The sequence below is a fragment of the Xenopus laevis genome, chromosome 3S, assembly GCF_017654675.1.
Source record: "Xenopus laevis strain J_2021 chromosome 3S, Xenopus_laevis_v10.1, whole genome shotgun sequence".
NCBI lineage: Eukaryota > Metazoa > Chordata > Amphibia > Anura > Pipidae > Xenopus > Xenopus laevis.
Window position 1 is genome coordinate 107,171,594 of NC_054376.1, and position 16,190 is coordinate 107,187,783.

Here is a 16,190-nt window from a genome sequence, read left to right on the forward strand (position 1 = left end):
AGTGATGTGTTTATGTAATTTGGATATATAGTGACTCTCAAACTGCAGATATTTAGCACGATTGCTGGAGTGTGTGCCATCTGATTTTCTACATTGTAAACGGTCAGAATAGTTAAGTGAGTGTTCATCTATTCACATTGAATTATTTTATACTTTTGTTCTTCGTTAGCTAAAGGAGAAGATATATTTGCACTGACAGGGAGATCGTCATGCTGGGGGAGCAGAGTCTGTGTGCTCCTGAGGGGGTTTCTCTCTCTCTCAATAAATCCCACCTGGATTTACAGCTAGAATAACAGCAACCAAGACATGACTATAGCTGGTTACTCATTTAAACAAACCACTGAATAAAAAATGACTAAAGGAAAAATGTGAGGATCATGGAGGGTGGTGCTAGCCTTTGTAGTAAATATGTGTATGCACCCAATTCTGTCTGGGAACCAACAAATAATACTGTAAAAAAAGTAGAAGATGGAGAGTCGACAGTGGCCACAACCTTCAACTTAATTCCTAAAGATAAACCATTGACTGTGCTAGCAAGAAATATAAAAGAGCTACCTTCTGCATGTGTCCTTGTCCAGCAGGTACAATAGGTGCCTGGGTTGTCGATGCAGCGTGTGGAGTTAGATGCTGAGGCTGAGTATGTTGCTGCTCATTGTTCTCTCTGTGCCATAGAACCCGAATAAACCTGTTGTTTAAGACAGCTTCTGTGCTAGAGATAGCCCTCCTGGCTTCATCATTGGTCAGGTACTGGATCAGAGCTCCTTCTGGATCTCCTTGAAATGCAACCTGATGTGAAAACAATGCATAGCTTACAAACACAAATATGAGGCATGGCAATCACAAATTTCTATTTAATATATGCTTTCATTGCCAGAGAAGTGTACGCACCTGTACTCATGCAAACAAACACATTAAGCAAAGGGGATTTAAGAAAGGTAATTTGTTCTATAAAGAAACCTTTCCTTTTATACACTACTACAATGAAGGCAAATATGTTGAAAGAGAGATTGTGTCCTACAGTTAAACTCTTTTCTCTTGGGTGACACAGAAAAGTGCTCAACTGGGTGATCTCTGGCCATAATTGGGAGGGGTAGTGGTAGTTTTTTTATATGGAGAAGGCTCAGTAAAGATGGCCTCTCCCTACAGGCTTCTAAGTACATAATTAACAAGTTTAATTGAATCTAAAGTCAAAGAAATTCGGCTGGTGCAGCCTCTGGAGAGTGGAAACCAGTTGCCCGGGGTGGTGGGGAGCCTCAGCCTGCAGACCTCCGTGTATCAGAAAGGCTACTAGGGCACGGAAGGGAGAGATCTCTTCTGCTTAGAAGGGTTCTGGAAGAAAAACGCCGCTGACCCAATCATTGGCATGGTACCTGACCAAAATCTATACCACTGCTCTCAGCCATATAATGTCCATTCTCTGTCTGAATACACAAAAAAACCTGGATGTACAAGAGGTAGGCGGGGATGAAGCCCAGAGCAGGAGTTTCCTTAACTCTTTAGTGTCCTTTCTCCAAGCTACAGGATCTTCATCCCCATCGTGCCTGTGTACCCCAAGAGAGAGATGGTGCCTATAGTAACAGTGGGATAATAGTCTCTGGAAAGGGAGTGGGCTGTGGGATAGCAGGTATAGTAGGGAGAGATGGTGCCTATAGTAACAGTGGGATAATAGTCTCTGGGAAGGGAGTGTGACTGCGGGATAGCAGGTATAGTAGGGAGAGACGGTGCCTATAGTAACAGTGGGATACTAGTCTCTGGGAAGGGAGTGTGACTGTGGCATAGCAGGTATAGTAGGGAGAGATGGTGTCTATAGTAACAGTGGGATACTAGTCTCTGGGAAGGGAGTGTGACTGTGGCATAGCAGGTGTAGTAGGGAGAGATGGTGCCTATAGTAACAGTGGGATAATAGTCTCTGAAGGGAGTGTGGCTGTGGGATAGCAGGTATAGTAGGGAGAGATGGTGTCTATAGTAACAGCAGGCATTGTGTGTTTAAATGTGGGCTGCTTTGATTTTTTTTGCCCCGGGCTGCTTTTTTCTCCAAGTCCGGCTCTGGTGTCCGTACAGCTACAGGAAGCTGCTAAATACATTGGATCCAATTCTCTCCACCCGATACACGTGAGCCCTGGATTGTCCTGGCTTAACTCCACTGAGTGGTATCATAAAAAGATCAAGTGAACAGGTACAACGATCCTGAAGAAGTTTAAATGTCTTTTATTCAAGGTCTGAGAGGCACTTCTCACTTTAATGAAAGGGAACATTTATTTATTGGAAAAAAAAAACAGTTATGTATAATTTACTACTCACCTGAATATTAACTATTGTACCAAATTTGCTGAAGTGCTCATTCAGTTTGGTTATATTATTCAGGTCCTGAGGAATTTTCCGGACTTCAAGTTTTGTATTAGTGTATTGGATCTTTTTCACAAATCCAGTTTTATTATGGTTGTGGTTACCTTGCCTGAAAATGCGAAGGTATAAATTACATTATGAAGTTGGCATATGGTTAAGTTTCCCGTGTGTAAGCAAAATAGCCAGCACAACTTTTTTTAAATCTTCTTACTTTGTATGGGTGCAGGTTCTCCAGTGGCCACTTCCCACCAGCATATGCAGCAGAGATTCGATATGAAAAGCACCACAATGTCTTGTTTTAATAAAAATGCCTTTATTGCACACTTATAGGGCATTACCGCATGATATGAACAGCACCACAATGTCTTGTTATAATAAAAATGCCTTTATTGCACACTTATAGGGCATTCCCGTTTCCCAAGATAGAGTTAAAGGAAAACTAGACCTTCAGAATGAATACTTAACCAACAGATAATTTATATAATAAGTGACCTATTAAAGAATCTTACTATCGTGGCATTAAAGAATCCTTAAAAATTTACCTTTTACATTTTATTATTTAGCCACAATTTTTTCGATGTCTGTGTGATCCCTCAGAGACCACCTGACCTGAAATAATGCAAAGACTGCAGTCTGTAATTGGGCCCTCTTCGACTTACTCTGTGACAGATATTTGAATGAAAATCAGCCAGATATCCATCAGGCAGGTTTTAAAATCCCATTGTGAGGACCACATTTGGGCATTGATGTGGTCCTCTGTTATAATGTGATCATTGATGTGGGGGCCAAATGATTGGAAAAGCCAATCTGGCTCTGTACATAGGTGGATGGATCAGCAAAGACCAACCTCTTTAAACAAGTAGATCTTTTTGCAATTTTGAGTCCAAGCCAGCCTGTCAGTTTATGCAGGTAATGCAATGCTCTGTCCAAACAAAACTGATGCACAAAATTGCAATTGGAATGCAACACCCACTGTGGCTATCAATGATACAAGAAAAGTTGCAGCAAGATCATTGACGTCATCACCTACGTGTTCCTTAACACCTCAGAATGGCAGACAAACGTGTATATTATAAACCCTAAAACGATGTTGAAAATGAATATAAAATATACATTAATCTAATGCAAATGAGAAAAATTTTTAAATATATAATTAGTTACATTTTTTTTTAAGTTTTTTTTTAAGTTATTCTGGCTCTCTACAGATTTGTGTTGCAGTTGGTTATTTTTAAGTACAGTTAGCTCTAAAACACGATCTAGGAAAAGGGAGCACACATCACACACATGTATTTGCCCTGTAAAAGTGAGTTTACCTTAATTCAAAGCCTAAAACAGGTTTTGGGAAGGTAAATTGTCTTGAGGCATACATGTTTTCAAACAAAACACCCCATAAAATGATCTTTTCCGATTTCTTTATATTTGACCATTTTTTTTTTTTTTTAAACTAGGTTTTAAAAAGGACTTTTTTAAAAAATGTAAGATTTCAATTAAACCTCTTGTACAGTCAATCAATTGCTACAACCTTTGATGTTTTTTTTCTGCAAGCTTAGAGAAGTAGCAGTGAATTAACACAGCTTTATTAATTCCAACATCATAACTGAACAGAAATAAGGGGTACTATGCTTTATTTACCAGTAGGTTCTTCTAGCAGACAGGGCGGCATCCATTTGGAATAGAAGAAAGAAGGTTCTGTCTAAATATTTGAAAAGGGTTTTTTTTTTGTTTTGTTTTTTTTTTACAGTGAGAGCTGTGAAGTTGTAGAATTCTCTGCCTGAATCAGTTGTACTGGCTGATACATTAGATAGCTTTAAGAAGGGGTTGGATGGCTTTTTAGGAAGTGAGGGAATACAGGGTTATGGGAGATAGCTCATAGTACAAGTTGATCCAGGGACTAGTCCAATTGCCATTTCAGAGTCAGAAAGGATTTTTTCCCCCTTTGCTGCAAATAAGAGAGGCTTCAGATGGGTTTTTTTGCCTTCCTCTGGACCAACTAGCAGTTAGGCAGGTTTTATACAGACATAAAAGGTTGAATTTAATGGATGTGTGTCATTTTTCAACCAAACGTACTATGTAAATATAGCACAGAGTTACTTAAAAGCACCCAATGTAAAAGTCATATATTGTAAGTTTGGAGTTAGGTCTCAAAACAGGTTTACCTAGGACTTCCATAAAAGCAGGCTTAGTGAAAATCCTGGTATAAAGGGCAATGCACAAATGTGCACAGAGCTAAACTGTTTTGCAACTGAACACTAGACTCTATACACTGCTATTCTTGTGTAGCGCAATTAGAGGTGTGCGGATTGCACCACCCGTCACAGCCGGCCAGCTAAACCCCAACCCTGGCACACTAGTGTAACTCGGTACCTCAGAAGATGTAGTAGATCAGCAGAGCGACGGTGGAGAAAGTCACGAACTGATCCTGACTTCATCCACTTCAAATTCATGCTCTCCTGCTATAACCGAGCTCTATCATTAGCCAAAGAACAATACTTCTCTTATCTAATATCTACTATGTCCTCCAAACCACAGCAGCTGTTTGCCACATTTAACTCACTCCTATGCCCCCCTCCACCTCCTCCACCTATTAATGTTACCGCCCAAGACCTTGCTCATTTCTTTAATGAAAAAATCGATCTCATTAGGCTGAGCATACCGTCCGACAACAATCTCAGACCAACGTGCAGTCCACTCACATCTACTTTGCATTCCTTCACCCCTGCAACTCTAGATGAAGTTAGCAAACTTCTAGCCTGCTCAAAACCCACAACCTGCTCCCTTGACCCCATACCCTCTCGCCTTCTCCTCCTGGATGTCACAGCGCCACCTGAAACTGAACCTTTGTAAAACAGAACTCATTATATTTCCTCCAAGATCTTCCCCTGTCCCTCAGATATCACTCACCGTAAACAACACCACCTTTCATTCCACCACACAGGCACGCTGCCTAGGAGTTATCTTAGACTCATCTGTCTTTTTCACCACACATTCAAACACTTGCAAAATCTTGCCGTATTCAACTGCGCAACATTGCTCGAATACGACCCTATCTCAGTTCAGAATCAACTAAAACACTGATTCAGTCTCTCATCATCTCCTGCCTTGATTACTGCAACTTACTCCTCACAGGTATTCCAACAAGTCACCTTTCACAACTCCAATCTGTTCTACATGCGGCCGCTAGACTCATTCATCTAGCTCGCCGCTCAACATCAGCTGCTCCCATATGCATGTCCCTTCACTGGCTCCCAATCTCTTCTAGAATCAAATTCAAATTACTTACACTCACATTCAAGGCCCTTAATAATGAAGCCCCTCCCTATATTTCATCTCTAATCTCCAAATACTCTCCTTCACGAAACCTACGCTCTGCTTCTGATCTTCACCTCACTTCTTCTCTGGTCACTTCTGCCCATTCTCGTCTACAAGACTTCTCTCGGGCTTCTGATTTTCTCTGGAACTCTCTGCCACAAGCTGTCAGACTTTCTCCTTCCTTCCAAACTTTCAAGCGCTCCTTAAAGACCCATCTGTTTAAAGAGGCTTATTCAATGTACCTTAATTAATCATTGCTGTATCAAAAATGACAAAATGTTTATATAATCCTAATGTCTCAATTGTACCCTAACCTTTTAAGTTTGTAAACTCTAATCTCTAGGTCCTTCTAACCCTATTGTACTCTGTAATCCTTGTTTGTTATCCACCATTTATTCCCTGTTTGCTATAACTGCAGTAAAGCACTGCGTATCTTGACAGCGCTATATAAATAAATGATGATGATGATGACAATTTTATTTAAATGCAAAACAATGCAGCATGCATTTATTAGATGATTCCCTGAATTTTTAAGAGATCTGGTAAGCCTAGTGCAGAATCTTGGTAATCCTAACTGTCTATGCACTTCCCATATTCAGTTAATTCTAGGGTTGCGGACTCTCTTTTGAGCTAAAAGCAAATATCTTGGAAACTGCTAAAAATAGAAAACACAAGCAAATTGCAAAAGTGCTTACGAAAAAAATCAAGTACATTTATGAAATTTTTTTTTGGATTCATTTGATTTTTCATTTCAATTTTTTTTACAGTCCCTTAAAGAAACAGTAACACCATAAAATGAAAGTGTTGTGAATATTGTGACAATATTATGTACGGTTGTTCTGCACTGGTAAAAGATTGCTTCTGGAACACAACTACAGTTGATAGAAGCAAGCTGCTTTGTAGTCATAGGGGCAGCCATTCAATCACAGGATACACAATAGACAACAGATACGTTCTGAGGAATCCCATTGTATACTACAGAGCTTATCTGTTATCTTCTGTGTATCCTGCGCCTTTTCTCCTTTTTCAGCTTTAAATGGCTGCCCCCATGGCTACACAGCAGCTTGTTTACATAAACAATAGTTGTGTTCTTGAAGCAAATGCACCTGTTTTACCAGTGCAGCACAGCAATACATTATATTTGCATTAGTTTAAGATACTTTCCCTTTTTGGTGTTACTTTTCCTTTAAAACAAAACAAAAAAAAAACAGACCTATACTTGCAACCCCAAACGGCCTTGACTCTGTGCAGTAATGCATTGTTTCCCATCTGGTTGCCTTTGGGAATTTAGTATTAGTATTTGTATTTAGTTTTGGAAGTTAAAGGAATATGATTTTTTTATGTATACAACCATACGTACAAAAATGATAACTATCATTTCCAATGTCTCTTAAAAAGTCTGGTTTGAAGATTATGATAACACCTACGTATTTAACTCTAGACTAGCAACAAAACATATGTTTCAGAATAAACCTGAAATTCCAATAGGCATAGCAACAGCTTACCTGTCCATCCACGGTTTCTTTGCAAACGGCCCATCCATGTTGCTTGAAGTTCGTTTTCGATCAGGTTCTACAACTACTCTGTTGTTATTTACTGGGCCTGCATTTGAAGCAGGTGGTTCTGTCTGGATAACAATATTAGCAGCTAAACAGAAAGAAGAGGGGAGTAGTTACTAAAAGGATTTCAGCTCTGGTGTCTCAGTCTGGCAGCTCAGTAATCCAGGAACAGATTCTTGATTGTTACATATCAATACATTTAGTGGCTACACGAGTTGATACACTTATCAGCAGTGCCTTAGGAATATTAGCAACTATTGTATTAATTCTAACCACTGCTATTGTATCAATTCTAACTATGGGATTCTGCTCAGCAGGGACAAAGATATTAAATGTATCAAGTTAAACAGTCAGCGACTCCCCTTCCTAGAGCTGCTTTAGAATTTGCAATTGGATTTCATTTATTATTTGTGGAGTTGTTTAGCTTTTTATTCAGGAGCTCTACCATTTGCAGCCTCGACAATCTGGTTGCTAGGGTCCAAATTTCCCTAGCAACCATGCACTTATTTGCATAAGAAACTGGAATATGATTAGAAGAGGCCTGAATAGAAAGATGATTAATAACAAGAAGCAATAATAATAAAAGTGTAGACTTATAGAGCATGTTTTTTTTTAGATGGAGTCAGTGACCCCCATTTGAAAGCTGGAAAGAGTCAGAATAAGAAAGCAAATAAAAAACTTTAAAGAATAAATAACGAAAAAGTTAAAGGGATACTGTCATGGAAAAACATGTTTTTTTTCCAAAACACATCAGTTAATAGTGATGCTCCAGTAGAATTCTGCACTGAAATCCATTTCTCAAAAGAGCAAACAAATTTTTTTTTATATTCAATTTTGAAATCTGACATGGGGCTAGACATTTTGTCAGTTTCCCTGCTGCACCAGTCATGTGACTTGTGCCTGCACTTTAGGATGGAACTACTTTCTGGCAGGCTGTTATTTCTACTACTTAGGGTAAGTCCACACTGGGTGTTTTGGGGAGATTTGGCCACGTGGCGACTAATCACCTCATCTTTGCGACAACCAATCTCCCCAAACGCCTTCCCCGACTCTGAGCCAGCTTAAAAGGAAAAAAAGCCGGCGCTAATCACACGCGGCAGTTCGTTTTCCGAAGTTGCCCCGACTTCGGAAGACAAATCGCCGCGTGTGATTAGCACCGGCGTTTTTTCATTTTAAGCCAGCGCAGAGTCAGGGAAGGCGTTTGGGGAGATTGGTCGCCTCAAAAACGAGGTGATTAGTCCCCAGGCAACCAAATCTCCCCAAAATGCCCAGTATGGCCTGACCCTTAATGTAACTGAATCTCAATGGGACTTGGCTTTTACTATTGAGTGCTGTTCTTAGATCTTCCAGGGAGCTGTTATCTTGTTAGGGAGCTGCTATCTCATTACAATCCCATTGTTCTGTTGTTAGGCTCCTGGGTGATATCACTCCAACTTGCAGTACAGCAGTAAAGAGTGACTTAAAGGACCAGTAACATCATTTTTTATTCACAAAAAAAAATAATTAATATACATTACTTACCCCCAATATGCTGCTCTTTCCTGCTGTTTCAGTAAGACATCCGAAAAAAATCAAACCGACGCTGTCCCACGGCGTCCAAAGGGTCTCCGCCATCTTCTAGCTTCATCTTTCTTCTTCTCCTCTACGTGCGCGCAGCTGTGTGCCTCTTCCTGGTCTTCATGACGTCACTTCCTCTCTCACTACTGTTCCCTCAGCGTCTGTCTATGCAGCTTTCCCCGTCACACAGCCGTTGCCTCCTTTCATGTAGCCTTACCCCTCCGTGTTCCTCTAACTGACATTCCCTCACCCAGCCTTTTCTTTTCCTGAGCATCCACTTTCAATGCAGCATTCTCCCCCCCCCTTCCTCTCACTGCCGTTCCCTCATACAGCCTTCTCCCCTCCTCTGTGTTCCTGTCACTGCCGCTTTCTCATTTCCTCCCTCTCCATGTTCCTCTTACTGCCGGCTCCTTTTCTTAGCGTCCCATGTCAATGCAGCTTTCTCCCCCCTCTGTGTGCCTCTCACTGCCGTTCCCCTTACCCAGCCTTCAACTTTCCTCCCCCTTCCATGTTCCTCTCTCACTGCCGTCACCTTTCTTCTCACCATCGCTGCTGTCACTGTAGCGTTCACTCCCCTCACCAACTCGTAAAACAAAGTAAAAGAAAAAAAAAAATACACGGCCAGAAAAGGGAGAATGTCTGCGCTGGTTGCCGGCTTTGCTCTGAAGCTCCTCTGACTTCCGGGTTCCTGCCGGAAGTCCTGGGGGGAGGAGCACTGCCTGGGACGCGCACGTACTGCAATGAGTGAAGATTGGTCGCCAAATCGCCGTTTTTCTAAAGTCAGGTCAGACCATGGAGGGGAGTTTTTACTGGGGACTTTTCAGGTAAAAGGAGGGTGAATATGGAATATCTATTAGGTCAGGGGTATTATATGCAGGCTGTAATTTTTATTTGTTTAATAAAAAAAAATGATGTTACTGGTCCTTTAAGTTTATCAGAGCACAAGTCACATGACTGGGGCAGCTGGGAAATTGACAATATGTCTAGCCCCATGTCAGATTTCAAAATTGAATATAACAGAATCTGTTTGCTCTTTTGAAAAATGGATTTCAGTGCAGAATTCTGCTGGAGTAGCACTATTAACTGATGCATTTGGAAAAAAAACACGTTTTCCCATGACAGTATCCCTTTAACTTAAGGTGAACCACCCCTTTAATGCCTCCAAAATTTGAATGTAAGCTAGCAATTTCAAGATGGGCACATACTATGGGGCCATTGGGAGCAACATCAATGGGAATGAAGAGCAAAATGTTGCCCGAGTCACTGCTTGGGAATCACTGGCCTAGACCCAAAGTCTTTTGTTATACTGTAAACTCTGTGACGAGGTTCTGAAGCACTTATTTTTTTTACTTTAAGAAATTTTCATTTGCAAACAGCGTTGATTAAACATGCAAGTTTAGAACAACCTAATAAGTAGCTGGGCTAATAGAAATCAGCTAAATGCAAAGGCTTGTTTGCCAAAGTTTGTTTGTTCCTATGGGAGCATTGTTTGTTGGATCTTGAGCAGCTTTCTAGACTGCTGTTTCCTTGAACTTGCAACAACCCATCTCTGCTCTTCTTTCCAAGACTGATTTCTTTTTGATAGAGGCTCATCTCTACTGCTAGTCACACACAGTAAAATGGATTTTGTTCCCTGCCCGAGACTCCTGACCTTTGGATAATACATGAGAAGCCACTTACCTCTTGGTGCTGTATCCATATCACAAGATGTTAAACCAATTAAATTTGATCTTTGTGTTGGTTGTCTCTGTAAGAATGTCCTGTACCCTGGTCTACCAGTATTTGTAAGACTAGGAGCCTCAGGATTGTAGCCGTCTGGCTCATATGTGTCTGCAGAAAATATAAGAATAGATCAGCCACTTTTCTGCACTAGTGTTTTGTGATCACTAAAAACAAAATACATTTTTCTATTTAAGGCAGGACGTGAAATATATTGTACCAAATGCAGGGTGCCAAAGAATTATAACCAAACTCTAAATCATAGGTGTTCATTAGGATTAGAAATGGTGTTGTTTCCAAGATACTAGGCCAGGTTGTAGCCTAATTAAGAAGCATTATTTTAACTCAAACCTCACATGCTTGTATAAATTAGCACTTTGCTTACAGCCATACTGACTTTTAAAGCAACAGTAACAGATTCCAGATTTATCCAGACTATTCTGTAGCTAGCAGACTCCAATTTTACTTTTCACTGTTTTCTCCTGCCTTTACAGAAACTCACATTACAGATCTGAGTCAATTGTAATCCCCTCCCGTCACAGGAGTTGATGTCAGTTCGGACTATGAACCCAAGAACCCTATGAACAACAAGAATTGTGTTGGTAAGCAACACAGATCTATAAGATAAGGGGAACACAGCTGAAAAGCATTAGCTTATTAAAGAGACAGCAATACATTGCTGGCAAATATGGACATTTCCCCTATCAATTTACACATCACACCACTGCACCCTGTAGATGTGGTGGAATTCATGCTTCTGGTCATGTCCCCTGTATATTTAGCCAACAGCCCGACTTCCACGGGTTCCAAAGTATGGTGCAGCCTTTACTGTTCAGCGGCTGTACTACCACAATTAAAAATGTATTAGTAAAAAAAAAATACCCTATTCAGCTGCCTGATCATGGTAGGACACCAGAATAGTTTACATTATACAAAGATACCTTTCCAGTGCAGGCATCATTATACGATCAAATATGCTGCATATAATAGAGAAGGATAATAAAAAAAGATACTAGGAATCTCAGGTTGGTATTAATTAAAATACCTGCTAAACAATGTTTAAATTAAACTGTGTCCCAACACATCAGAAAAATAAAAAGTTTATGGTAAAGAAATTAAATTCTATAAATGTATGGTTTTAGGGTCTCTAACCATCAGTATTTAGATCAAGATTAACTAAGAGACGTCAGCTTCTGCCTTTACCTGAAGAGCTTGCAAAAATATAAAATACTCCAGATTTTAAATGAATGCAGAAGAGAGATGGGATAATGGAGCTTACGTTCTGAAACAGAGTACAGTAGATTTGGAGGAGGGATCGGTGGAGGCAGCCCTCCTACTATTGGTGCAAGGCTGGGTACCGTACTTGTCACTGGTCGATCCCGGTTATTTAGAAGGCCTGAATGTGGTAATGGCAGACCTGAAAATGTAAAAACAGAAAGAGATTGCATTACAGCAAAACATCTTCACGAGATACCAACAAATACAAAAAGATGGCTTAAGTGAAGGCAACTGTGGTTTTGATGCAGCTCTCTTTGCTTTATTTCAAGCGGTCAAATTAACTCCTTTACATAAATACTAAAAATTTAGGTATTTTGAATGCATTTAAATAAAATGTATGGTTATCGCGTGCTAGTAACATTTTTCATTGTTGCTTCAGAACTGCTCCTATAGTTTATATTAAAGGGATCCTGTCATCGGAAAACATGTTTTTTTTCAAAACGCATCAGTTAATAGTGCTACTCCAGCAGAATTCTGCACTGAAACCCATTTCTCAAAAGAGCAAACAGATTTTTTTATATTCAATTTTGAAATCTGACATGGGGCTAGACATTTTGTCAATTTCCCAGCTGCCCCTGGTCATGTGACTTGTGCCTGCACTTTAGGAGAGAAATGCTTTCTGGCAGGCTGCTGTTTTCCTTCTCAATGTAACTGAATGTGTCTCAGTGGGACATGGGTTTTTACTATTTAGTGTTGTTCTTAGATCTACCAGGCAGCTGTTATGTTGTATTAGGGACCTGTTACCTTCCCATTGTTCTTTTGTTTGGCTGCTGGGGGGGAATGGGGTGATATCACTCCAACTTGCAGTACAGCATTAAAGAGTGATTGAAGTTTATCAGAGCACAAGTCACATGACGTGGGGCAGCTGGGAAACTGACAATATGTCTAGCCCCATGTCAGATTTCAAAATTGAATATAAAAAAATCTGTTTGCTCTTTTGATAAATGGATTTCAGTGCAGAATTCTGCTGGAGCAGCACTATTAACGGATTCATTTTGAAATTTTTTTTTTCCCATGACAGTATCCCTTTAAAGAGGTTTAAAGAGGAATTGTTGCATTAAGTCCTGTGAGTGCAATCCTCTGTCTACATTGTACTGTATTTTCTGGCTATTGCACCCAGGCACGATATACCTACGAGTAGTGCTGGCATACATATATACACACAAAAATATATTAAATAATTTTATTACCAATAGTTACAATTGAAGATATATATTTGCAGACAGGCCTGGACATGTAGCATTTCATTAACAGCACCAACCAAAATATGGGTTGACAATGAGAGGGAAGAATTAAGACAATGTCCTATAAAGCACACTGTTGGTGCTTGCTCAATAATGGATTTTGATGGTAAAACATCAAAGCATAGCAGACAAGGTATAATCTGTAGTAGACATTCACTAGGCTGCTGTTAAAGAGATTTTAAAGGATTAATTGTACAGGGAGTCCTTGAGTAACATACACCCAACTTACACACAACTCACACTTATAAATAGAGGCTATTACAGTAACATACTATTGGTTTGATTGGCCTTTATTAGCATTTAGCTCTTATAAACCGCCTGCTCCAATCCCCTCAGGTGTGTGTTGTCCACTGCAGAACACAGAAAGGTAAAAATAAATACTATGTTAAGACAGACATCTGTCTAAGTTGCATTTAATAAGTAAATGTTTATGTTTCAACTTACATACAAATTCAACTTAAGAACAAACCTACAGGCCCTATCTCATACATAACCCTGGGACTGCCTGTTGTATATGGCTTAATTTAGGCTCTCATTTCCTATTTAATGTTCATTCAAATATGGCTACCCATGAGAAAGGGTTTGTTATGATTATGATTAGTAGAGGCCATTTACTTGGTGCAGGCAGAACAGCTGAAGGAGGAGGCTGGCTGTGCGGCCGTAGGACTGGCATTCTCATGTTGTGAACAGGGCCAGGGATAGGGGGCAGCAGGATTCCAGGCGGTGGGAGTCCAGGTGGCGGAGGAAAAGGGATCATAGTGGGCAAAGACACTTCATCAACGACCAAAGGGTCATTGCCATGGTCAAACTGGCATAAATCCCCAAGGACACAAAATCCTCTCTCTGTTGAAAGAAAACAAATATTGCAAAATTAAACATTCAGAGCTGCAGATTTAAATGCAAATCGTTCCACGTATAAAGGTAAATACACATTCATTACCTAGCGCTTAAAGGAAAACTATACCCCCAAAATGAACACTTAAGCAACAGATATCATATTAAGTGGCATATTAAAAAATCTTACCAAACTGGAATATATATTTAAGTAAATATTGCCCTTTTACATCTCTTGCCTTGAACCACCATTTTGTGATGGTCTGTGTGCTGCCTCAGAGATCACCTGACCAGAAATTCTGCAGCTCTAACTGTAACAGGAAGAAGTGTTGAAGCAAAAGACACAACGCTGTCTGTTAATTGGCTCATGTGACTTAACAAGTATAGTTTGTTTGGTTTGTTTGTGTGCACAGTGAGTGGTATGATTCCAGGGGGTGGCCATTATTTTTTAAAATAGCAATTTTCTATTTATGATTACCCAATGGCACATACTACTAAAAAAGTATATTATTATGAAAATGGTTTGTTTACATGAAGCAAGGTTTTACATATGAGCTGTTTGATGCAATATCTTTTTATAGAGACCTACATTGTTCAGGAGGTATAGTTTTCCTTTAACAAGTAAATCTTGTATTACATATAGGTTTCAGAACTGCAAAGTCATGTCCATAGCTGCACTTGCTTCACTTACACAGCAAAGAGTAATTACGGATATAAAACTAAAACAGAACTATGGCACTGAAGGCGAATGCTATCCAGGCACTTGAAAATACAGTGTGTAAGAGGTTAAGTAGAATCTCTTACCATCGTAATCCCGGCAGCGCCGTTTAGGGGGTGGGTTCCTGTTAAAGGAGTTAGGAGGGTTATGGTTGTTATAGTAATTAGACCAGATCTCCGTGGTGCTCTCAGGGTGGGGAGCAGGTGCAATGACAGTTACAGTGCTGGGGATAGCCTGCCCACCAGAGGAATACTGCTGCTCCACTGAGCTGCTGCCTAACTGGGAGCATGGGGTATATGCAGTCTCTAGCTCCGATCTTTCAGATTCAAACTTCTGCCTCTCTCGGTGCTCTGTGGAAAGACAAACTGAATCAACAAGAATTTTGAACATGTTAAAGAAAAAAAACAAACAACAAAATGTATTTTTCATACTTTGCAAATCTCAGAATGGAAGTTTAAAGGGGAGTTTCATCTTTAGGATAACTTTTAGTATGTTATAGAATGCCCAAATCTAAGCAACTTTTCAATTGGTCTTCATTATTGATAGTTTTTTAATTATTTGCCCTTTTCTTCTGACTCTTTGCAGTTTTCAAAAGGGGGTCATTGACCCCAACTAAATACAAATGTTCTGTAAAGCTACTGTTATTGCTACTTTGTATTACTCGTCTTTCTATTCAAGCCTTCTTCATATTCCAGTATCTTTATTTTGAGGGGTGGTTCACCTTTAAGGTAACTTTTAGAACGTTATAAAATGACCAATTCTAAACAACTTTTCGATTGGTTTTCATGATTTTTTATAGTTTTATCATTATTTGCCTTTTTCTTCAGACTCTTTGCAGCTTTCAAATGGGTGTCGCTGAACCCTTATAAAAAGCAAATGCTCTGTAAGGCTACAAATGTATTGTTACTTTTTATTACTCCTCTCTCTATTCAGGCCCTCTCCTATTCTTATTCAAATCAATGCATGGTTGCTAGGTTAATTGTGACCTTAGCTACCAGACTGCTTAAAATGCAAATTGAAGAGCTGCTGAATAAAAGGCTAAATAACTCAAAATCCTTAAATAATAAAAACCAACTGCAAAGGTTTCGAAATTTCCCTCTCTAAATCACACTAAAAGTTATCGTAAAGGTGAACAGCCCCTTTAAATCAATGCATGGTTACTAGGGAAATTTGGACCGTAGCAACCAGACTATACATTGCAAACTGGAGGGCTGCCGAATATAAAGCCAAAAAAAAAAAAAAAAAAATGAAAAATGCAATTGCAAATTGTCTCAGAATATCACGCTCTACATCATACTAACACAGTTACTCAAAGTTGAACAACCCCTTTAAGCACCAGAATAAAGTATGGTCAGATTTGGCTACTCAATGTACAAAGGAATATGGCCATTATTAGCAAAACTGCTTGTGTAGGGCCTGTGCAGGATAGTTTAAAACATAGCTGTAAGGGATTCTGAAATGATTCAACTACTCAATGTCATGCCCAAGACCTGTTTAATGGATTACCCTCTCTCTAGTTAACATTTTTCTACTAAATAAAAGTTAAGGGGGTGGTTGACCTCTAAGTTTATTTTTAGTATGTTATAGTATGACCAATTCTAAGCAAATTTGCAATTGGTTTTTATT

General features: G+C 39.6%; 1 protein-coding gene across 2 annotated transcripts in view; it reads right to left on the minus strand.

Moving 5' to 3' along the window:
- The window catches only part of rbm27.S (RNA binding motif protein 27 S homeolog), a 57,215-nt gene that overhangs the window by 19,263 nt on the left and 21,762 nt on the right, over positions 1–16,190 (minus strand). The window contains exons 6-12 of one of the 2 annotated variants that reach the window (XM_018256167.2): positions 14,651–14,929; positions 13,628–13,855; positions 11,770–11,907; positions 10,452–10,601; positions 7,161–7,302; positions 2,302–2,455; positions 556–786 (exon numbers count right to left, since the gene is read on the minus strand). In XM_018256167.2, coding sequence (XP_018111656.1) covers positions 556–786; positions 2,302–2,455; positions 7,161–7,302; positions 10,452–10,601; positions 11,770–11,907; positions 13,628–13,855; positions 14,651–14,929 — 1,322 coding nt within the window. The remainder of the gene's footprint in view (positions 1–555; positions 787–2,301; positions 2,456–7,160; positions 7,303–10,451; positions 10,602–11,769; positions 11,908–13,627; positions 13,856–14,650; positions 14,930–16,190) is intronic. The other variant, XM_018256168.2, reaches the window with a different exon arrangement.